General features: G+C 40.6%; 1 protein-coding gene across 1 annotated transcript in view; it reads left to right on the forward strand.

The window, feature by feature from the left end:
• The window catches only part of LOC133013557 (intermembrane lipid transfer protein VPS13B-like), a 325,549-nt gene that overhangs the window by 221,054 nt on the left and 84,058 nt on the right, over positions 1–20,437 (forward strand). Inside the window, exons 33-37 of the mRNA XM_061080533.1 lie at positions 3,180–3,306; positions 4,621–4,764; positions 18,816–19,154; positions 19,502–19,916; positions 20,137–20,274. Coding sequence (XP_060936516.1) covers positions 3,180–3,306; positions 4,621–4,764; positions 18,816–19,154; positions 19,502–19,916; positions 20,137–20,274 — 1,163 coding nt within the window. The remainder of the gene's footprint in view (positions 1–3,179; positions 3,307–4,620; positions 4,765–18,815; positions 19,155–19,501; positions 19,917–20,136; positions 20,275–20,437) is intronic.

Here is a 20,437-nt window from a genome sequence, read left to right on the forward strand (position 1 = left end):
ACAGAATCAACACGGGCCTGATTGAGACTGAGAGCTCACAGTTCATCACAGCTTAGTGAGGCTGACTGTGATACTCACACCTTTCACACAAACATAGACACACCCAGGTACACTGTAATACACATGCACACAAACCCTCATTCATTTTCATTATGAAACTATTTTCTTTCCTCCTTTCAACACTTATATACACACTCCTATATGCACACAAATCTGTTCATGCACGTACACAAACACACATACTAACTGAATATTTGGAGCTCTGCCAGGAAAACACAGACTGCTGTTGGTGAAACTAATGCTGAGCCCTCTTCTCTCAGGCTGCAATAAGATCCTTTATTGTGACAACCACTCAGGATTTATTTAAAGGAGACCCATTCTTACAGTTTCTTCTTCCTGCTTTGGGGTCTAGCTACTGTGTGCTTTTAACAACATTGGACATTGCTTGTCTAAACAATGTCCACCAACATTCAAAAATGTCAGCCAACCTGTTCATGGTCTTAAAAGATGCATGGTAAAAGTGAGTATGCATTAAAGCCAAACATGTTTGGTACTTTGAGTGAATGGAACAGAGCTTTTAGACTGGTTTATGTGTACCACACATTATTGCTATGTGCTGCTGATAATAGCGTTAACTAATAACTTCTTAAATCAAATTGTTTATTTCTCATTTTAGATTGTGCTTTCAGACAAAATAAGTCAGAGTATGAAAGTAAGTAGAGCTGTAGTGTTTTACCATTAGTCTGTGCTTATTTCGGTATATCCAATAGTTTGACCAACTTAATTAAAAAAACTCATTGTTATCCTCTTCTTGACCTGTTAAACATCCCTTTTAATTAGCAGACTTGGACCAATGTTAGCGTTCTACTCTCTTACTATACTGAGTCTGACTAGGCTGACCATTAGTTCTTTCTTGCTGTCATCATGTCTGTGTCAATGAATAGACGGCTGCCTGGGCCCAGTGCCAAAGCCAGATTGTCTGAAAGGGCAATGAGGTGAGAATCTGGGCTCACACGTTGGGCTCTAGAAGATGCAAAATGCCTTTTCAGAAGGCTCAACTTTCTTAAGTACGTATGGATTTGTACTCAGAATTTGATTATCTGATAACCTAAAAGGTAATTTAGCATTTACTTTTCTACTCAAAGGATTTAACACTACTGCTTTCACAGTAACTTTTTATAACTGCCTCTATTAATCAGATGTTTTTATCTGAGGAATGCATCAAATTTTGTCTGTTGAAATGTCTACTGAATTCTTATCGCAATATTTTTTTTTTAGGGTTTCCTCTCATTTGTTTACATTTTTATATCCAAATATGTTAAATTGTGTGTTTGGTCTTGCTGGGAAAGTAAAAGTTGCTGCTGTCATTAGGGTTTATGAATTTCTCTCTACACTCAGTTTTAGCTTCAAGACAAATCATTCAAGGTGGTTGTGGTTGCCTCTCTCCATGCTGTGGCAGGAACAGCAATGGAGGCCCTGTTGAAAAACAGGCTTTGCTGTACTACCATGTGCAGCATGGTATACCCCAGCCACAGTCACCATCCAATCTAGTCACGACTGGGCATGTGATTTAGAAAGTTCTAAGTTCACAGCTTTGCTTGTCTGCTACAATAACCAGCCATATACACCTCCTTGGTTGCAACTAGTTTTGACACGCACCACTTCCAAGTAGTGGAACCCTTCCCTCATTCCCTACATCGATATCCCCATCCCACCTACCTCTGTCCAGCTTTAGAATTGAGGCATGTTCACTTTGCAGTTTTGGGGGGGTCAGTTCAAGTAGTTGCGGATCTGCAGTGGCCTCAGTTGGCTTCCTGAGGTTTTGGGAGGAAATTCCAGCACCATGGATCCACTGACAGGATCTTTCCTCGTCACAGTGTGTAGTTGCCGACAAGGAAAGACCCTGTGTCAGGGAGCTGTGAACTCTCCCATCTCCCCTCCTGTCAGCCCCCCAGTGCCGGCCTCTCTCATTTTGTCCATTCAACTGATATCTCCAGATACTGTCCAAACTGTTTAGTTTTGCATGTAAGGGCAAAAAAAAAATTCCATCTGTATTGTCCACACCCGTTCGAAGGTGCACGCATTTTTAGGCACACTGAATCCAGTCAGAGGACCCAATGTTATTTGTAAACCGAGACTTGCACCTCATAGCTTTGCTGGTGAATGATAGCACCTGTCCACTGTAAGGGGACACTCGTTGTTTCAATCCCTGTCTGAGGGGAGATTAGCCAACACCAATTGGCCTCACAGATCATTTGACCTCTGAATTAGGCCTCTCTCTAGCTCTTAATGTAAAGAAATGTGTCAGAAAATAATCCCTTAAGGGCACTGGTAATGCACATTTGTGTAGCAGCAGTGAATATGATATTGGATCTGCTTAAGTACTGTACTCGAGGCCACCTAGAAAGAGGGCTTTTTATAATCCCAGCCAACTATAAATATTGGAAGCCGTACCCCTTGATTGTTTTAATAGCAGCAGATGTGGCAATTAACACCACCTTATAAAGCCCACTTGTGTATTTGTTTTACTGCTAACAAATGTTCCCACAAATATGACCTGATTGTGGGAATGAACATTAGTGAAATGGAGAGAGTTGATGTGAGAAGTTCTCAGTTTGATCTTGTGTATACAATTTAGGGGTGTTCTCAAATAATTTCTCAGACCAGAACTTTAAAAAAGACCAGAAATATATCACAGGTCAGTTTTGCAAAATCAATTTTGAAGTATTTTGAGTTCAGTTTGTCATCCCACTGGTTTTATTTTGAAAAGCCACATCAAGTTTGAAATGTCTGCCTGTCAGCTAAAGGCATAACAATAGCTCAGTTGTGAGCATTTTGTGGTTTTGACTGTATTGTCTTGACTTGTAGATCTTAGACAGCTGGGACAATTTTACAAAGATTTTACGACTGGTAACCATAACAGGTTATTAGTAAATAATGTATGGTCCATTATGGTTACTGTTTATTGTTATGTAATGTTCGAATTACCTCAACAATTAATTCAAAATATTTTAACAATAAAATTTGTCCATCAAGTTGCTAGTAAGGTAAATTATAATTAGGCCTAATATACTATATCTCCAACTGGAGACCCGTTGTTTGTTATTATATTATGTTCTCCATATGTTGAAGAGTATGTTGAATGAGAACAGTTTAATCTGGTTTGTATCTGTGGACAGTATTCGGAGGCACCAGGAACGCCGGGCCATCCTGACGCCAATCCTGACTGACTTTTCTGTCCGAGTGACAGCAGCTCCAGCCATCATCTTCAGCAAGAGTCTCTCTCCAGACAGCGGAACGACAGAGGTCAGTTTTGACAAAGCTTTTTATGATTTCAACAATACAGCGTTCTCTTAAAAGTATTAAAAGTAATTTTAGAATATAATTTTTCTCTACTGTGGCAAAATGTATAATAGTCGGTCCAGCGAAGAAAATACTTATCCCCCCCCCCCTTTGCTTTGTAGAGATGGTTCACTACTTTCACTGACATCTTTTGCCCTTTGACCATGACCTGTTACAGTCATGATTACAACCATTACTCTCACAATCCATTGATCATATGAAAATAGACATAGATTATGTCAGATGTCAGAAGTATTTACGTTTTGTCTCAGAACATACAGTAACATACTCATTAGGAATCCCTCAGCCAGTCTGCCATGTAATGGAGGCTTTTGACCCACAGAGTTCAAACCTTTCTGCTTATACAGCTGATGTTTTCTGGCACAGCTGCCTGAGACTTCCTGTCTTTTTGATGCTTTGTCCGACCACGCTAACGTGCCCCTTGACAATGCATAGCAGCTAATCCATAGTTTATACTGACACACAAAAGCACACAAGCAGTTTTGTCTCAATGACTTCAGAGCACATTACAGCGACATATTAATGGTATGGGGACATGCTTTCTGTCCCAATAAGACCACATCGATACCCATAATGTGACGTCGGTCCCCACAAAATCAGTATTTCCTACATTGCACAATCACACACATGTGTTTTTGTTCTTCTATCTACGTGAAGACACTGGCTTTAAACATTAAATGCCTAATCCTAGACTTTACCCTCACCTTAATCTAAACATTAAAAAAACATGTCCTTACAAACACAGCCATACAAAATATAAGACACCAGCCAGTAACTATACACAGTGACACTTATTGTATTATTAATGTAACAGATGATACTGAATAAAATAGTAGTCCATTTATGCTTTTAAACAGTAGGTCTGAATAAACAATGTTTAGACAGCAGTTGCCAATACCATTATATGCAGTTACTGTAGATGTGGCTTGTGTGTGGTTCAACCCAAAGTGTTAGTGAGTGATATCCTGTTGGATGTAGCCTCCAGGCAGAAGTTAAAACTGCTGGCTGTGGGTGTGTGTTGGGGGGGAAGAGGGACAGAGGTGAAGGAGGGAACAAATTAGCTAAATGTAATAAGATAGAGGGGAGTTGAAAAGTAAATAGACTAAGACAAAGTAAATAGCTTTAAAAAAAAAAGAAGAAGAACCAGTGCTTGAGTTCATAAGCAATCCTGATGTGTTACTGAATGGCTTTTCTTGCTTCCTCCACCCACCTCCCTCTTCTTCACCTCTCCCTGCACTGTCTCCTTCATCTGTTTAGGAGGTGGTTGTGTGCGGTCACTCTCTGGAGGTGAATTTCACCAGCAGTCTGGATTTTTACCTGAGCGTCGGCCAGCTGCAGCTCTTACAGCAGCTTGTCAGAGACAACACGGTGGGGATAGACACTCCTGAGAAAAGTGCTGAGGTGAATACTGCAACCAACAAATGAGTACAAACACATATGGGCACATGTATGATGACATTCGTTTTCTAAAGCCACATACATGAGGATGTACATTTAAACTGGAATAACTTTACTTGGACACAGAGTCTCTGTTTTCTTTGCATTTAAGTATTTATACAAAAAACTTGAAAAAAAATCATGTCACAAATTCCCCTACTTATAGTATTTAATATTTTTTTCAGTTTGTCAGAAAAAGGAAAGGTTTACTTCCAGTTAATTAGTTATATATATATATATAACTGATATAATGAATGGCTTGTTAATTTTTTTGCTGCTAAAATCCATCATGACCATTTTCATTATACAGTTCCCTAAACTATCGCCCCTGACTATTTGGGGTGAATCTAACACATTTAAATATTTACTCACTCGGAGCAAGGCAGTTCTCTAATGTAGCCTTAGTTTACTGTGTTGTGCTCAGCTGCAGCTTTCAGGGCCCTTCCTAATGTTTACAGGACAGGGAGCACCCAGGCGCCATTTACCCTGTCTGACCGCTTAATAAAGCTCGCTAATGGAACACAATATAAAAATATTTACCAGCTGTGGTGAGGATGCGAGTCATAGAAGAGTAAAGGGCACTGAGGAGAGAAGAGGAGGGGGATGCAATGCAATCTAAAGAGTTGACAGTGATTTTATTGTTATCTCTGCTTGGGATTCTTTCTGGAAGAATGTGTGTACGGCCGCATAGTTACTGCATCCGTTGACTCAGATCCCGTAAAGCATTGGTAAGAAAATAGCGGCAAGTGGGCCAAAACTGGCCCTGCAACTTAAAGTATATTTAGTCTCCACAATGAAGGTTTTTCTTTCCCAGTTTGCATTATAAAACAATTGAATTTGCACCTCAAACACAAATACAGGAGATACTAGTCATAGTAATAACCTGCCATATGCACTTTTAAGAAGCTGTTCTTCTAATCAGAAAAAGATAATTATGATGCAATCCTTAAACAATCAGAAATATAGTCATATACTCAAAACTAAAAAATAATCATAAAACATTAGAGCATATAGGCCTTCAACCTCATGGAGGCCTCTACTAGTTTGATGATTTCTTTTATTCATTCATTTCTTTTTTTATTTATAAAGTCGCTCTTAAGGAGGGGCCTGCTGTGCATCTGTTCTTGATTTTAGTGATCTGTGAGCCCTCGCCCCTGCTTGTAATGATTCATGGCTTGATTCTGTTGAGGGGCAGCTAACGGCTGCAGAGGGTTCATCCAGGTTTAAAGCAGGATGAGAAAATGCATCAGTTATTCTGGGAGGTCCACTGGCAACAGTTTAAAAAAGGTCATTTGATTGGATTTAGATTTTTCTTAAGGCAGTGTAAACTGAGCATTTTCAGAAACAAATTCAGACATATGTCGTTTCAGATGGAGGAGCTGGGGTTTAAGGGTGTTGCTCAAGGGCATCGTGACAGTAGCTGCTATGTGTTAAGTCCTTTTTCCTCAGTCATGTTTCTCAGTTTATCTGGGAATTAGAACTGTCAAGTTTTTGTTAAGACATTTGTATCCAACTGCTATGTTAAGGCTGCCTTTAGATAAATTAAGTGAAATTGAAATGACCCCATATCTGGAGTGTACAATCCAGTGATCATCCATCTCCTGTAGAGGACAGAATAAATGCATGGGAAAATACCTCTTTTTCATTTAATATCAGCCTTTTGGGCACAGTTGTTCTGAACTCTCTTGTTTCTCATTGTACTTGTATTATTCCATATATAAATGTCAGGTACATTACAACATGTTCTTGATGCATTCAGTTTTATAGTAGTGCCATTATAGAGTTTACCAGCATCATTAACACTGAGGTCACTTAGTGTATGTCCTCACCTTTGTGCAGCTGCACAGCACAGAGGTCACTCTGAATAAATGTGGTTTGGCTTTGGATTTTTTGACACTCTTTCTAAAACCATTTGTACCTCAGGGTCATAAGTCTTTTGGTGACGGCATCTTCCCGGCTGCTTGGCCCACACTCTGCAGCACGGAGGTCAGTTTCAGTTAGAAATGATCACTCCTGGTGCATTTTGGTCTGCAGAAGCTCATTCTTCAAGCTGCAGAGCCCTCTAGTGGCAAATTTATCTACAGCATTGAGTTGTTGCATGCTCAGGAGCCCCGGTCCTGAGGGCAGCGTTTTTTCACTTGCAGTCTGCCCGGCCAGCACCCTGTCTACCCCTTGCTTACACATTAGAAACATTGCAATCAAATAATCACTAGTACAGTGCGTGTGCTGAGTTGTAACTGAGTTTTCCATAGCCAGTTTCTTCAATATCACAATCTGGATTTGGAACATGTGTCTGGTTTTTTACTGCTCTGTTTTTAATTTTGTTTTAACTTTAAGTAATGATATTTATAGTATTAGACAGTTTTGTTTGTCCCTCCTTTATACAACCTGTTCAAAGAATTCCATTAGAAACAGGTCCCGATCTCAAGCATCTGGAACAGAGAAACTCTATTGTTGTTTGTGTTTCAATAAAGTATCTCAGCTCTCAGCACTGTCCCCAGTTACACATTAAATTAAACACTGCCCCTTGCTCTATCTTTCTTAATTCCAAATCTTTTCCTCTCTTGTCCTCTCTTTTTTTTTACATTCTTGGACATTTTGAGAACTTTCCGTGGGCCTATTTTATGCAGATTTCAAACAGTTCCCATTGCCCCTCACAGCTGTGTTTTAGTGTCTGGGTTAATGAATTTGTGTTGTAGGGGCTTTTGGGTTCCCTGGCAGTGGTGAGGCGCGTGGGCAATGTGTGCTAGCCTTGAGTGTGTGATTTCAGTGATTTCTAGACACTGGGTTGTGCTCTGAGAATTTGTCCTCGAAACAGACATCTGCAATGACCCTTCCATACATACAAACGGGGCATCTAATCCGTTATATTCAGTCATTGTGGGCTGGAGCCAGTTTTCCACAGTTTCCATATCAACTTCCTGAGATGTAAAGTACATGAAACATGATTTCTAAGCAGTCCATAAGCAGATGTGTTGCTATCACACATCTGTGTCACTAAGTTTAGATCAGGCGGCTTTCCGCAGCATGAGATACCACAGTCATGGAGCTATGAATAGATGATAGAGAACTTATCCCACAGCTCGGTCAATGGCAGTGTCACCTGGCAACACAGAAGTGTAACCCTCTCACACATGTGTACACACACACCTACACACCACATTCCCTGCATTTCAACTGTCTTTAGCCTTTTTTAGGGTAGCCAGCACTTTAATGCTGCTTTATGACTGAACAGCTGACCCGAGTGTCTGGTTGACGTACTATTTGTTCTTCAGAAAGAGTGAAAAGGAAGGTGTAGAAAAGTCAGCTCCTCATTGCCTTTCTCTCAGCTCTCTCAACATCTTCTCTTACACATCATATTGTTGTTCTTATTCACCACATCAATGCCATCCAACCCTCATGTAGATTCACATAGTAAGAACTCTTTGTTGGCATCAATATCTGCCTGTTATTCAGTTGCCATAATGTCATCGTCTGTCTGTCTGTCTGTCTGTCTGTCTGTCTGTCTGTCTGTCTGTCTGTCTGTCTGTCTGTCTGTCTGTCTGTCTGTCTGTCTGTCTGTCTGTCTGTCTGTCTGTCTGTCTGTCTGTCTGTCTGTCTGTCTGTCTGTCTGTCTGTCTGTCTGTCTGTCTGTCTGTCTGTCTGTCTGTCTGTCTGTCTGTCTCTCTCTCTCTCTCTCTCACTCTCTCTCTCTCTCTCAGTCTCTCAGCCTCTCCATCTCTCCCTCCCTTGACACACACACACAGAGGCAGCTCGGGTCAGCCATGTGCTAGTACCACAGTGTGAGAGGAAAATACCCTCTGGTGCAGGGGAAGTCCCGCTCTGCTTCATCCTCTACCTCATCCTGGGATGATTACACGCATGGGAAACAGGGCTTTAGACTTCCTCCAACTCTCATGCACACGGACACACGCACACAGATGCCAGTGCACACACACACACATGCTAAGGCAGTACCCAGGTTCAGGACAAAGTATCTGGCATCACAGGAAACTCTAAATTATCATTTTTAGTGGACACAAATGGGTAAAAACTTCTCAATCACCCATTCCCTGCCTTATTTATATTCTTTCTTTCATTCTCTGTATTTTATTGCTTCCTTTCTTTTTGCCTCCCACTTTGTCTATCCTTCTCAATCTCCTGCATCTGTTTGTGCTCATCCATCCTTCTTCCATTCCCCTTGTTGTCTTCCCTCATTCATTTATTTTTTCCCCTTGTTTGACTGACACAGTCTGTCTGTTTGGGCATGTTTCACTTCATCCAGAGCTGGTTGGTTATTTATCAAGCTGAAAGTGGAAAGGGTTCCTCCTCTAGAGACCAATAGAATTGGGTAGTGTAGGGGTTCTGATATTACTCGACTGTTACATTTGTGTCGTTTTAAACGCCACTACGGAAGCACACAGGGTGGAGTCACATGCTAATACGCTAATTTACACAGTCGTGAAGGTCGTCAGCAAATCAAATCACTGTGAGAAGTGAATTTACAAGAGGCACAAGTACACTGGTCTGGACCTGGTGTGGTTAGTCAGTGGGTTTGGACAGCAGCTATAAGTTATTACAAGGGGCCGTGTTTTACTGATCCAGGATTTTTCTGTACATCATCCACACAGCCACACTTAAGAATTCATGTTTTTAAGATTTTTAAGTTTAGTCTATTGTAGAAAATAATGAAGAATCACAATTTCAGCAAAGACACCCCTGATGGCCCTGCACTAACCCTTTTGGCACATTGCTAAATTAAATAAGAAAACCTATGAAACAAAGACCTTTTTGCACCTCAGTCTGTCATCCAAATGCTATTTAATGTTACACAAAATGGAAGCTTAGTGACCTATTATGCTCTTTTGTATATATATTTAACTCTCATTCATGTAGGAGTATTAGCCAGAATGCCAATAGCACATTAAATAGCGTATCTAAGCAACACTGTTGTTGTAAAGCTTGGCTCAATGAGCAACCTAAGGCTTGTTTCTTGTCTGTGTAAGTGTAAAAAAACCTTTTCCAAGACCGCTCCTCTTTGTGATTAGTGTTTCATTTAGTTTTGTAGCTGTTGAACTTCGAGAGCTGAATTTTCTTTCTTAACCTTGTATCTTTTCGGGACAATAAGTTGTCAGAAGAGCTTTTATGCGCTCTGTTTGGAAACAGAAATGGGAAGACATTAGATGAGAGGGTAAGACAGTAGGACAGCTTGCGAGATGGTCAATTGAAATAGAATGCAATAGAGAAAATTAGTACAAGAAATATCTAAGGAGATGGGACATGACACAGTGAGAAACAGAAAGTCTGAATTCAGTGTTTGCTTTGATTTCTGGTTCTGTGTAAAGCATTTGTCCATAAATGTGGGAGCTGACATTCCTGAGGGGTCAGCTCTTACCCAGCCAGCCTAGCTATTAACCCTCTCTGAGGGCCAGATCCCTTTCACCCTGACCCCTTTCCATCCTCCGTAACAGTATTTTCATTTGCCCTGTTGCTGCTAAGAGTAATAACAAATAACTCTCCTTGCATAGCCATCTCCTTTTCCATTTCGGCTGCCTTGTGTTGGTTAAGTAAGCGTTGTTGTCTCAGCTTATCTTAAACATACATATTTTCATAGCCAGTGTTCCTCTCCCTGCCCTTCTTTTGTTATGAAAGCATATCTTTTTTTTCTGTCTTCTTTGTTCATGTCTCACTGACCCTCCTGTGAGAATCAACTGCTAATTGACAGCCAGTCATAACAACTCACCTTCGCTGTTCAGCCCCCGCACAACATACAGCTTTCTTCTCAAAGCATAACCGTGGCACATTCTTAAACTGGCCCCTTGGACACTCTGTCTATTTGAGATCAGTAGCAGCTGAATTTGCTCTGTCCTCAATCAGTTTTGGCAAAATTGGCGTGAAAACTCCAGATAACATCACAAAGGTTGGAATTCTATTAGAGTCTTGAAACAAATGGCGCCTTTGAGGAGAGGGAGCGGGCCCCCAATGTGAACCCAGGGATCGGGTGTCGACTCAGGTAAGGAGGAGTCAGGAATACTCTCTTTGCCCTCAAGGGAAATAGGGTCATAGACTCAGGGGACTAGTAAAAGCAGGGCACACCAGGCCAGCTAGTACAGTCACATATGCACACACAGCATAGTAGACTTGGGTCAGTGAGAAAGCCCAGAATGTTTGTCTGAAGAGGTGAAAAGAGGAAACAGATTTATTTCACTACACCTGTATTAGCAAGATTCCACCTAGAATAACAAGTGATGGAGAGTATTGGGTTTTTTCTCTGTAACTTGGATAGTGTAGTAAAAGTGTGTGTGTGCGTGCGGCATGTGACTACACTACATACAGTAGCTATTTTTCCTCATTGTGATTCTTCTCTAAAGTGTTCATCTTGGACTGTGCCCATTAAACCAAATATTTACACTAAGACAACTTCATTCCAGGCTATAGGAAGATTTGCCATGGTTGCAGAACTATTTTAAAAAAAATGAAAAATGGCTAATTTGTTTATCTTAAAAAGCATGATAAGCATTTAAGACCTAGAGATTAATCAGGTATTATCAGGTACTGTGTCACTATTTCTTTAAATGCATGTTTGAAGAACTAAAAATTACTAGCTGCTTTACATGAAAAGATATGTGAAAACGAACGGCGTCTTTCTGCTTAAGGCTTGTGACTCTGCCCTAAATCCAAACCATGTAAATTAAGTCTAGGTAATGCTTGATGAGTGCAGTTAGAGCGAAACTGGATATTTCATTAAGTGGACCTGATCTCATACCTCACTTGTCTGTTTAAATGTCAAAGATGAATCATCAATGAGTCGTCACATATAGCAACACTTAGAATGGTCATTCAGGTAAAACCAATTCCTGATTAGGTTTCAGCATAACAACGTTGGTATTACATGTTTTTCGTTTTGGAGGTTAAAACTTGTAAAGTCTTCCCTCCATGATAAACTCTGCATTTGACTACCACCATTGTTGGGAAGTTATGTAGCTTTTAAACACCTGAGGTTGTTGTTTCTTGTCCAGCTGTCCTCTGTAGTTTTTTATTTTATTTGATAACTTCTTTGTATTTCCTATCTATTTGTCCTTTGGCTTGTCCTTTGTGTTTCCCTTATTGAGGCCCTACCCGCTCAGATGAGAGGACAGGGGGTCTTGCATCATTCTCCTTTGAGAACCTTACTTACAGCACATAAGAGCTTGTGTCTCACTCGGTCCTGGGAGCACATCCAGGGAGAAATTAAAGGAAGATTACTTCATTCCTCTTCTTCTAATTTCAGCTCTGCAAATAGACACAGAGCCAGTATTGCTCTTGTCTTAACACCGCTCTTTGTATTAGTGTGCAATCTCGTTCATACACACACGTTCACAGAGGTGTGTGTGTGTGTTCGCACTTACTTCTAAATTCCTATAGGCTTCTGCATGGTGCTAAGCGTGTTTGTGTGTGTTTGCACGTGCTAGCTCCCTAGGGTGTGGGCTGATCATGACAGCATCACTCACAGTCCTCAGCAGACCACCTGGGGTTCATCTGCCCTTGTCAACCCTGCACCTCCCACCCCGTCCTGCTCCAAACAGCCTCATCTCAGCTCAGGTCACCATTGTTTTCCCCGCTGTTGCTGTTTCCCCATGACCTTGTTACTAAAGCGCAGAAAACAGTCATGACCGCCAGGCAGTGCAGGCAGTTGCAGGCAGGCAGGCGTTTCAGGAGAGCACTCCATGACCTAATGAAATGCATCTCTGCTCAGAAGTCTGCTTTGGTAAACCGCCAAGCCCATGCTGAGGACAATGCAGTTTGAAGTCTCTTTTGTTGTTTATTTTTTGAAAGCATAATGCCAAAGCTAATGATGTTAAGTTGAAAGTTTGAATAAGGGATTTTGAGGGCCAGGCTGAAACGTAATGATTAGTCTGTAACATAGCCTTTTGACGTACACGTATGTTTTCTCTGTGTGTATGTTTGTGAGTTGCTGGCCACACTTTACCCACAAATATAAAGAGTGATTCAAATAGAAAAGAATTATATTGTGTCAGCATTGTTTGCAGTACAGTCTTGAAATTGAATTGATTTTAAAATGCAAATACAAATGATGCTCTAAATCATACACATACACATTCTCTTTCTCACAGTAGTGTTCACAAACACAAACACACAACGTTCAAATGCCATTGACAAGTCCACCTAATTCATTGACACTTGGCGTGTGTAAACACTGACGCCTGACTATCAAATTAAAAAATTAGCCCCCACACAAATCTCAAAGCTAAATAGGGATGGGGATAGTTAATGAGAGCCAGTTGTTCTTTACTCCATTCCCATGGAAAGAAAGGAGAGATGATCAAGGGAAGAAAGTCTGATGATGACTCTGCTGCTGTGGAAGCCAGGGTCAGATAAATTAAGACAGACCCCAGGGTGCTTCTGTCTCTCATTCACTTTCATTTCTGCTGTAGGGTGTCGCCTGATTACACCTTTCTCTACATCTGGCCTTCATCTTAATTTAATTAGTGGCCGAATAAATTGTTAGGAGTCAGATTGCAGCTGTCAAGGGATCTAAGAGAAAGAGTTCAATATACTATTTTCCTATTACATGTACTGAGGCAATTCATCCTTTAATCAGCCGTATTCAATCTTCCAAGTTCCCGATCTCAGCCCAATGATAACTTCATCATAAAATTGTATGTTTTTACTGTCCCAACTTTGGTGACCATATGGCTGATATCTTGTTTATCATTAATGATTGAAGTATTTGGTGATAAAGTCCATTCAGCAGCATCCTTTTCCAGCCAAGAGATTATGTTGGACAAGCAGAAAAGGTCTGTGTATCATTTCTGAATAGTTACATCATAGTGGTCAGGACACTTTTCCCCTGTGTTTGTTTTCACTAACACGATTGTGGAATTAATCTAAGAATTTTCTCCTCGCATTTTTAAACACTTCCCCCAATGAGTAATGCAACTACATTGCATCCTGCTTATACAAACAGCAAGTGTTTTTGTAGTGATAGGAGGTCATTTCTTTGTGACCTCTCAGTCACCCCTAACCAAACTGTTGGTGGATCTGAATCAGGGTTTTGGTTTAGATTAGTGGATCTGTTGAGGATGACTGATGCAATAAGTCTCCAGTTGAGCTTATTGGGTGGTGCCTGTCAGACCCTTTAAATTATTCTTGACTACCATAGCTTAGAAGCGAGGCATGGTGGGTTTGGCGAGCGTTTTCGAGGGCCTACTGTGGTAATGGGAAGGTCTTGGTATTAAACTCAACGTGTTGAGCACAACACTTCTGCCTGCAAAAAGTTTCTCTACTAAGCAATGGCAATCTACTTTCTCTTTGTGCCAAAATATTTCTAAGTAAGCTAATGTCCTGTGCAGGATAAGGAGAAACAGGTTTTGAAGTTCAATCAATTATAAAAAAGAGTCTTTGGCCACCACATATCCCAGAGCCAGGTTTTTGTTTAGCAGCATAGTGTAGTTCGCCATATGGACCACATTAACTGACTCTTTTCACAATTTTTCTTTATAAATTTTTGACTTTATCAAATGGAAGAGCAGCATCTCTGCATTCTTGATTTCTTGTCTGATCATCTTTTCTTTGTTTTTTGAAGGTGTTTCACAGGCGTTCCTCTATTTAAACCAGCCATGTCAAATCCAGTCCTCTCCTCACTTCTCCTCGAGTAGGTTTTTCTGGAAGGAAAGTGTTCCAACTGACCCAGCGCTATTGGAATGTAAACATGAATAGATTATTACTGTCGCCCAGATATCTGCTTTCACCTATATTTCATGTGGCATCATGGGAATAAGAGTCTCTGCCACGGTAGGCAAATATTCTCATATTGTTATTTCTCAATCCTTAACAAATCACAAATAGAAGGAGAAAGGCACCAGGTAAAGCTACTTTGGGGGCTGCATTGTGAGGAGAGAGGACAGAATGTGTAGGATATTGTCTCATATGCTCCTTTGAGAAACATGTTGTTGAACCCTAGAGGAGTAAACGTACCAATCAGCTTTACTGGGAAGAGAGAGCTTGTTAAACTGTCCCCGCTCGGCGCCCAGGGTACACTGTTTAAAGTACAGTTGACAGTCACTCTGAAGCACTCTGCATTCATTTGCAAGCTTTAGGGTCGCGACCTTCCATTGCTTCTTTGTTGTGGTTCAGTTAAAGTGCATAGCAGGTTGCCTTTGTTATTGAAACAAAGTTGCAAGTATTAAATGACTTTCTTTGATGCCCCTTTTTTGTGACCACTGTTATGGCATACAAAGAGCAGTGACATCATATTATGAATGTCTCCCCCCCTCTGTTCTCCACAAGAAAATGAGAGGATAAATTGCAGCCTTTATGGATTTCAGTTAACTATTATTTTTATTATTTCTGATTAAGTTGCAGTATTTCACTATTGAGGTTTCTTCCAACGGCACAAAGGCCTGCTATCAACTTTAGGGTTCTGGTAAACAATCGTGGGTAGCACAGCAGGGGCGTAACCAGTAAACTCTGATGTTGTCAAGGTACAACTGAATAGTTCTGACAAAAAAGATAGTAGTAATCTGACCGTATTCTTCAAAGGGAATTCCACAGTAGCAGAGAGAACGTGGGGTAAATGTGCTAGGAGTCTTTCTATTCGAGAACATGAACAACAAACTGCTCTGCCATTGGTTTCATTTAGGTTAAAAAATTGCAACTAATTGCACCTTGTTTTCTCTCTACAGTAACTGTCACTTCTGTCAAAGTTAAAAACAAGCATATATTTCACCATGATTTGAAAGCCACAACCCCAGTTAAAACGTAATGCACATGCTTTAATTTTTTTTATTTTTTGAAAGAAAACATGACATTGTTACAAGTCTGCCTACAATTTGTTTCTGGCTCTCAATGACAGCTCTGTCCCTACATACTTCTTCAACAACTCTTTAATTTTGTAATAGTGTCAATAGTTGATGCTTTGACCCATCACCACAAATTAACAAACTTCTTAATGTCACTCACCCAACCTTTCTATTCACCAATACTTTGATTAGGTCACTATCAGACATTTAACTATTTAAAAAAAGTTGTGCACATTTATATATTTTGTTTCTGCATTTGTGTTTTCTACGATGCACTTCAAATGCAGTTCATTCTTATTCATATCTCATTCAATGGCATGTCATGCTAGTAGCAGAAATACTTCTCAAAATCGTAGGTTTGCTCTGAAGTCTTTTGTGTTACCCTTATATAGTTACCAGTCTTTTTTATGCCCGTTCTACTTTATTTCGTGCCCCTAAAGTGAACTTGTGCAGGTTGCTAACATTTTGTATATACTTTGACTGGAATCAGACTTCATTGGGGTTATGTGGTTTTTAAATGGACCGTTTTGAAATGAATGATAGTCACCTTTCCTACTTGGACTGTATTTATTATATTTTTTCCTACCGACTATCATGGATTTCCCTACTGTCTTAAAACATTCTGATTTTCATGTTTCCTGATCTCTGAACCTGAAATGCAACCTACTTTTCTTTCATCTGGAAACAATCAACTGCATATGTGTTATTCAGATGTAAAAGCTATGTTGTCATACTTAACTAGCGAGCCAAAACTGTAAACGGTTGGCATTTGGATGATGTGACATTTGCTTCCACATATTAGCTTTCCTCTAGCCAAGCTGTTCTGAGTTACACTGACAGAAATAGGTGTCAGAAGTCGTACAGATGCGCTCTAATATGATTGGCACTTGGGAGACTTATGGTTTCACACTTTGGGCATTATCCTCCATTTTCCAGTATTTTCTGACTTGGGACTGAGGGGATGACTTCATGACTGGCCGAGTGGGGCTGGGGGGGCTGTGTGTTTGTGTGTGAAGTCGCATGGTCATGATGACGATCAACCAAGTCCAGAGAAAGATTGCATTGTTTATGTGTACATGTCGGTGAACGCATTGTTCGCATGTGTTGATTTAAACTATATGGCCTGTGTGTGCTGGGTACTGCATGTTTTCTCATTGTCTCTTTTCCTCTGCACCCCCCATTTGTGCGCCCTATTATCCCTCATTCCACTTGTAAGCACATCTAAAAATAGACCAAAAAATTTGCTTAGGGGGCACTCTCTTAGTAGTGGTGGTTAAAAAAAAAAGACGGGGTATTTGCTGTAATTGTAAATGCATGTGTACAGCCTCAGCTTGGGAAAGAGACAGAAAAGCGTAAAGAGTATCTGGCAGTTTCTCCTGGCGCTTGCTCTTTTCCAGCTGCACAGCAGCTTATTTGTCCCTTTCAACGTGGGGCGCTCCTTGGAGTGGTCATTTTTCCTTTGCCAAGTACCTTTTTGAAATACCTCCTTACCTCAATACACGTTTAAACCGCTTAACACAACACACATGGAAACAGGTCCAGGTTCTTTTCTGCCTTCTCTCCCCTCCCCATTGGTTGGAAAATCTAACATTTCTACAGAAAAGTAGTGCACACATCCTGTCCTCATTAGGCCAGGGAAAGGAGAAGAATCTGGCAGAGCAGATTATATAGAAGCCCCACACATGAGGCTGGGTGTACAGAACAGGCAGGCGGGCAAGCATGCTGCTGTGTTTTATATGGCTCTTGTTCTTAGCCTTTGATGACACTGTTTAGAATAGGAAATATCTAATAAGTCAAGTATTCTGTCTAATGTCCTGCCAGTGGGTTTAATGTTTGCCTAGAGGTCTTGAAACACTATCTCCACCACAGCAATAATATACATTTTAAATTCTCATGTAGCGGGTGGGAGGGGGTGAGGTAGAGAAAGAGAAGGGGCATCTGAGAGAACATGTTATAATAGCTACCATGTGTGGGTTGGAGCAGACAATGGTGTGATATGATAGGAAACACCTTGGTTCTTTTAAAAAAACATAATTTGATAAAAAAAAAATATTTATCAAAATCATTTTTTCAAAAGGCAGCCTAAGGAAATTAAATCTGACACTTTAACAATTAAGATGCAAAAAAAACATGTTTTTATATGTTATTGGACATGATGTAATGAATATACCCCCAAGTTTCTTCATGGTGCACCTGTCAAGAGTGATAGAGCAATCAGGAACTGTTCAAATTGTAAATGTGCCTTCTTCAATTTTTCCATGTTTTCACTTCTGCCTTTTGTGGGGTTGGTTTGATGTGGCCACTTCTTAGAATCTACAAAGAATCTTCCATACCCGAGAATTGTTTACCCTTATTTGTCAATTCCGGATAAATTGGATAAATATTCAGTAATAATAATAATTTTTTATATTTTTCTTATTTTTATTTTCAAATGTTTGTCTCATTGCCCTCCCATGGGAATCAGTGGCAGCTTCTTTATAGCCTTGAACTTTTTATTGCCACAACGGCTGAAAGTCTCCCAATATCTGTTAGTTGGAGTCCAGCAGAAAATCTTAGATGCTTTATACACAATACCACAGTCAGTGCATGAAACAATTTGATTCGATGGGGTAAGGCTCTTTTATAAAGTTTGTGGTTATGTGATTCTCTCCCTCTTTGGTCAATTTGTCCATGGTCTCAATGAAGCAACTGATTTGATTTGTTTTCTCTTGTAAAGCCCAGATCCAAACAAGAAACAAATTGTCCCAAAAAAGAGAATAGAATCTTTTCATCCATTTGTTTGAGGCCTCCTTCAACCTTCTTTAATCCTCACAAACCATATTGGTTTGATTTGAGATATGTTTGAATTAATACAAATTTTGAATGAATTGTTTTCATAAAGATGTTGTACATGTTACGCTGTTCGTCAAGTTACACTGGTAGCCGTTCTCTTTGTGTACATGACTGAATGCATGTTTCAATAGCACACCACTTAGCATATTGATCAATATTAATATTAGGCACAATTGACACACATTTGACTAGAAACAAAACCAACTTGGGGCCTCATTCTGCCTTCTTTTTACTTTGGTTGTTAATGAAAATCCCCATTTGCTTCTATAACCTAGACGTTTAGCCCTTAGTCTACAAAGCTAGCAAAGAAAGCACTATCTTTTACAATGAGGCCCCCAACCCCATCTTCAATTGACTTCAATGTGAACATGTCTTTATACCTCTCATTGTATTTATGTACAGGTGAGTCGACATGAGAACAAGCATGGCAGTCGTGACCCTGCGACGGCTGTTGACATCTCATCACGTCACAGCGGAACTGGGAAGGACAGCGGCTTTGGCAGCGACAGTGCTCACATCCGTATTGTCCAAATAGAGCAGCAGAGTGGGGCCAGCCACCACTGTATCGCTAGGCCCTCCCACAAGTCCACCATCACCAAGAACCTCAACTTCATCCCTTTTGACATCTTTCTCACGGCTAGTAGGCTGTCTATCATGACTTATTGCTCAAGTTCTTCAAAGGCCATTCCCTCATCATCTGACAGCCCCAGCTCACTAGAGAAAAAGGAGGCTGAGCAGAAGGTAAACAAAATTGGGGGAACATAGAAGATGTCAGGTGATTCAGTACCTGGATCTGTCTGACATTCACTAGCATTGATTCCATACACAACAGCAAAATGTGTTTAGTTTTTATGTGATAATTGGCTTGGTGTATACAGGATTAAAAGTTCACATTTTCAACATCATGAGTTTATGCTACATTGTATAGTTGCTGAGGATATTTTCATACAGTCTGTATTACAACTAAATATTGTAATGCAACTTAAATGTGTACAGTACAATTAGTCATTGTTTTATATCCTTCAAACAGGATATGTATGATGCAGGCAAGTTGAGATGGACCAATGATTCTTCTACATCTGCTTCAGGTTGGAAAGAGTGCCCTCAACCAGCCGGAGATCCTGTCTGAGTCTCCTCAAGCTTCTGAATCGCCGACTCCAGAACCTGCTCCAGCTGCACAGGATTCCCTTGCTGACCTGACAGCTGACGACATCTTCAACAGTAACACCTCACAGCCAGCCTCCCCGCTCATGAGAGGCAGCCTGCTCTCCATGAATAGTCTGCCTACTCCCAGTCGCTCTTCAGCCCGCCAGGCGCTGGGTGTGACCATAGTGAGGCAGCCGGGGAGAAGAGGGGCAGGGGACCAGGTGTTAGAACCTCTCCTGTATCTCCAGGTGATGCAACCATCTGCTCTTCTCAGCTGCCACCACCGCAAGCAGAGGATGGAGCTGTCTGTGTTTGACGTGGCCTTAAGAGGAGTAACTTCTGATTACAAGTGCCTTGGTGAGCTGAAGCACATTGAGATATTGGCTCTGGGAAAGTTACTTTGCTACAAACCCATCATACCAACATATATAGACATAGCAGACTAATAAATGTAAACTCTCTTAATGTTAAATATGTCAGCACAGTTTTTTTTATCTCTCATGTTGTCTTCCTTTCTCAGTGCTCTTTCTCTCCTCCTTTTTCTCTTTATATTTTCATCCATCTCATGTTTTTGCAGACCCAGGAAAGACTCTTCCCGAATCTCTTGACTACAACGTGTTCTGGCTGCAGACAGTAGAAGGAGAAATAGACGGTAAAACGGGCATTCCTTCACCACTGCTCTGCCTCCAGATCAAAGATTTCTTCAATGGACCAGGTGGGGATCACACACACACACAGAGACAGATACATGCTGGCATGCACACACACACTCACTAGTGTCTGATACAACTTCTGTACACTCACATTAAAATTTACATTGACATATGCACATAATTGGCATTCTTAATGATATTTCGGGTGTTTTCTACTGGAGGTCA

The sequence above is a fragment of the Limanda limanda genome, chromosome 11 (genome assembly GCF_963576545.1).
Source record: "Limanda limanda chromosome 11, fLimLim1.1, whole genome shotgun sequence".
Taxonomy (NCBI): Eukaryota; Metazoa; Chordata; class Actinopteri; order Pleuronectiformes; family Pleuronectidae; genus Limanda; species Limanda limanda.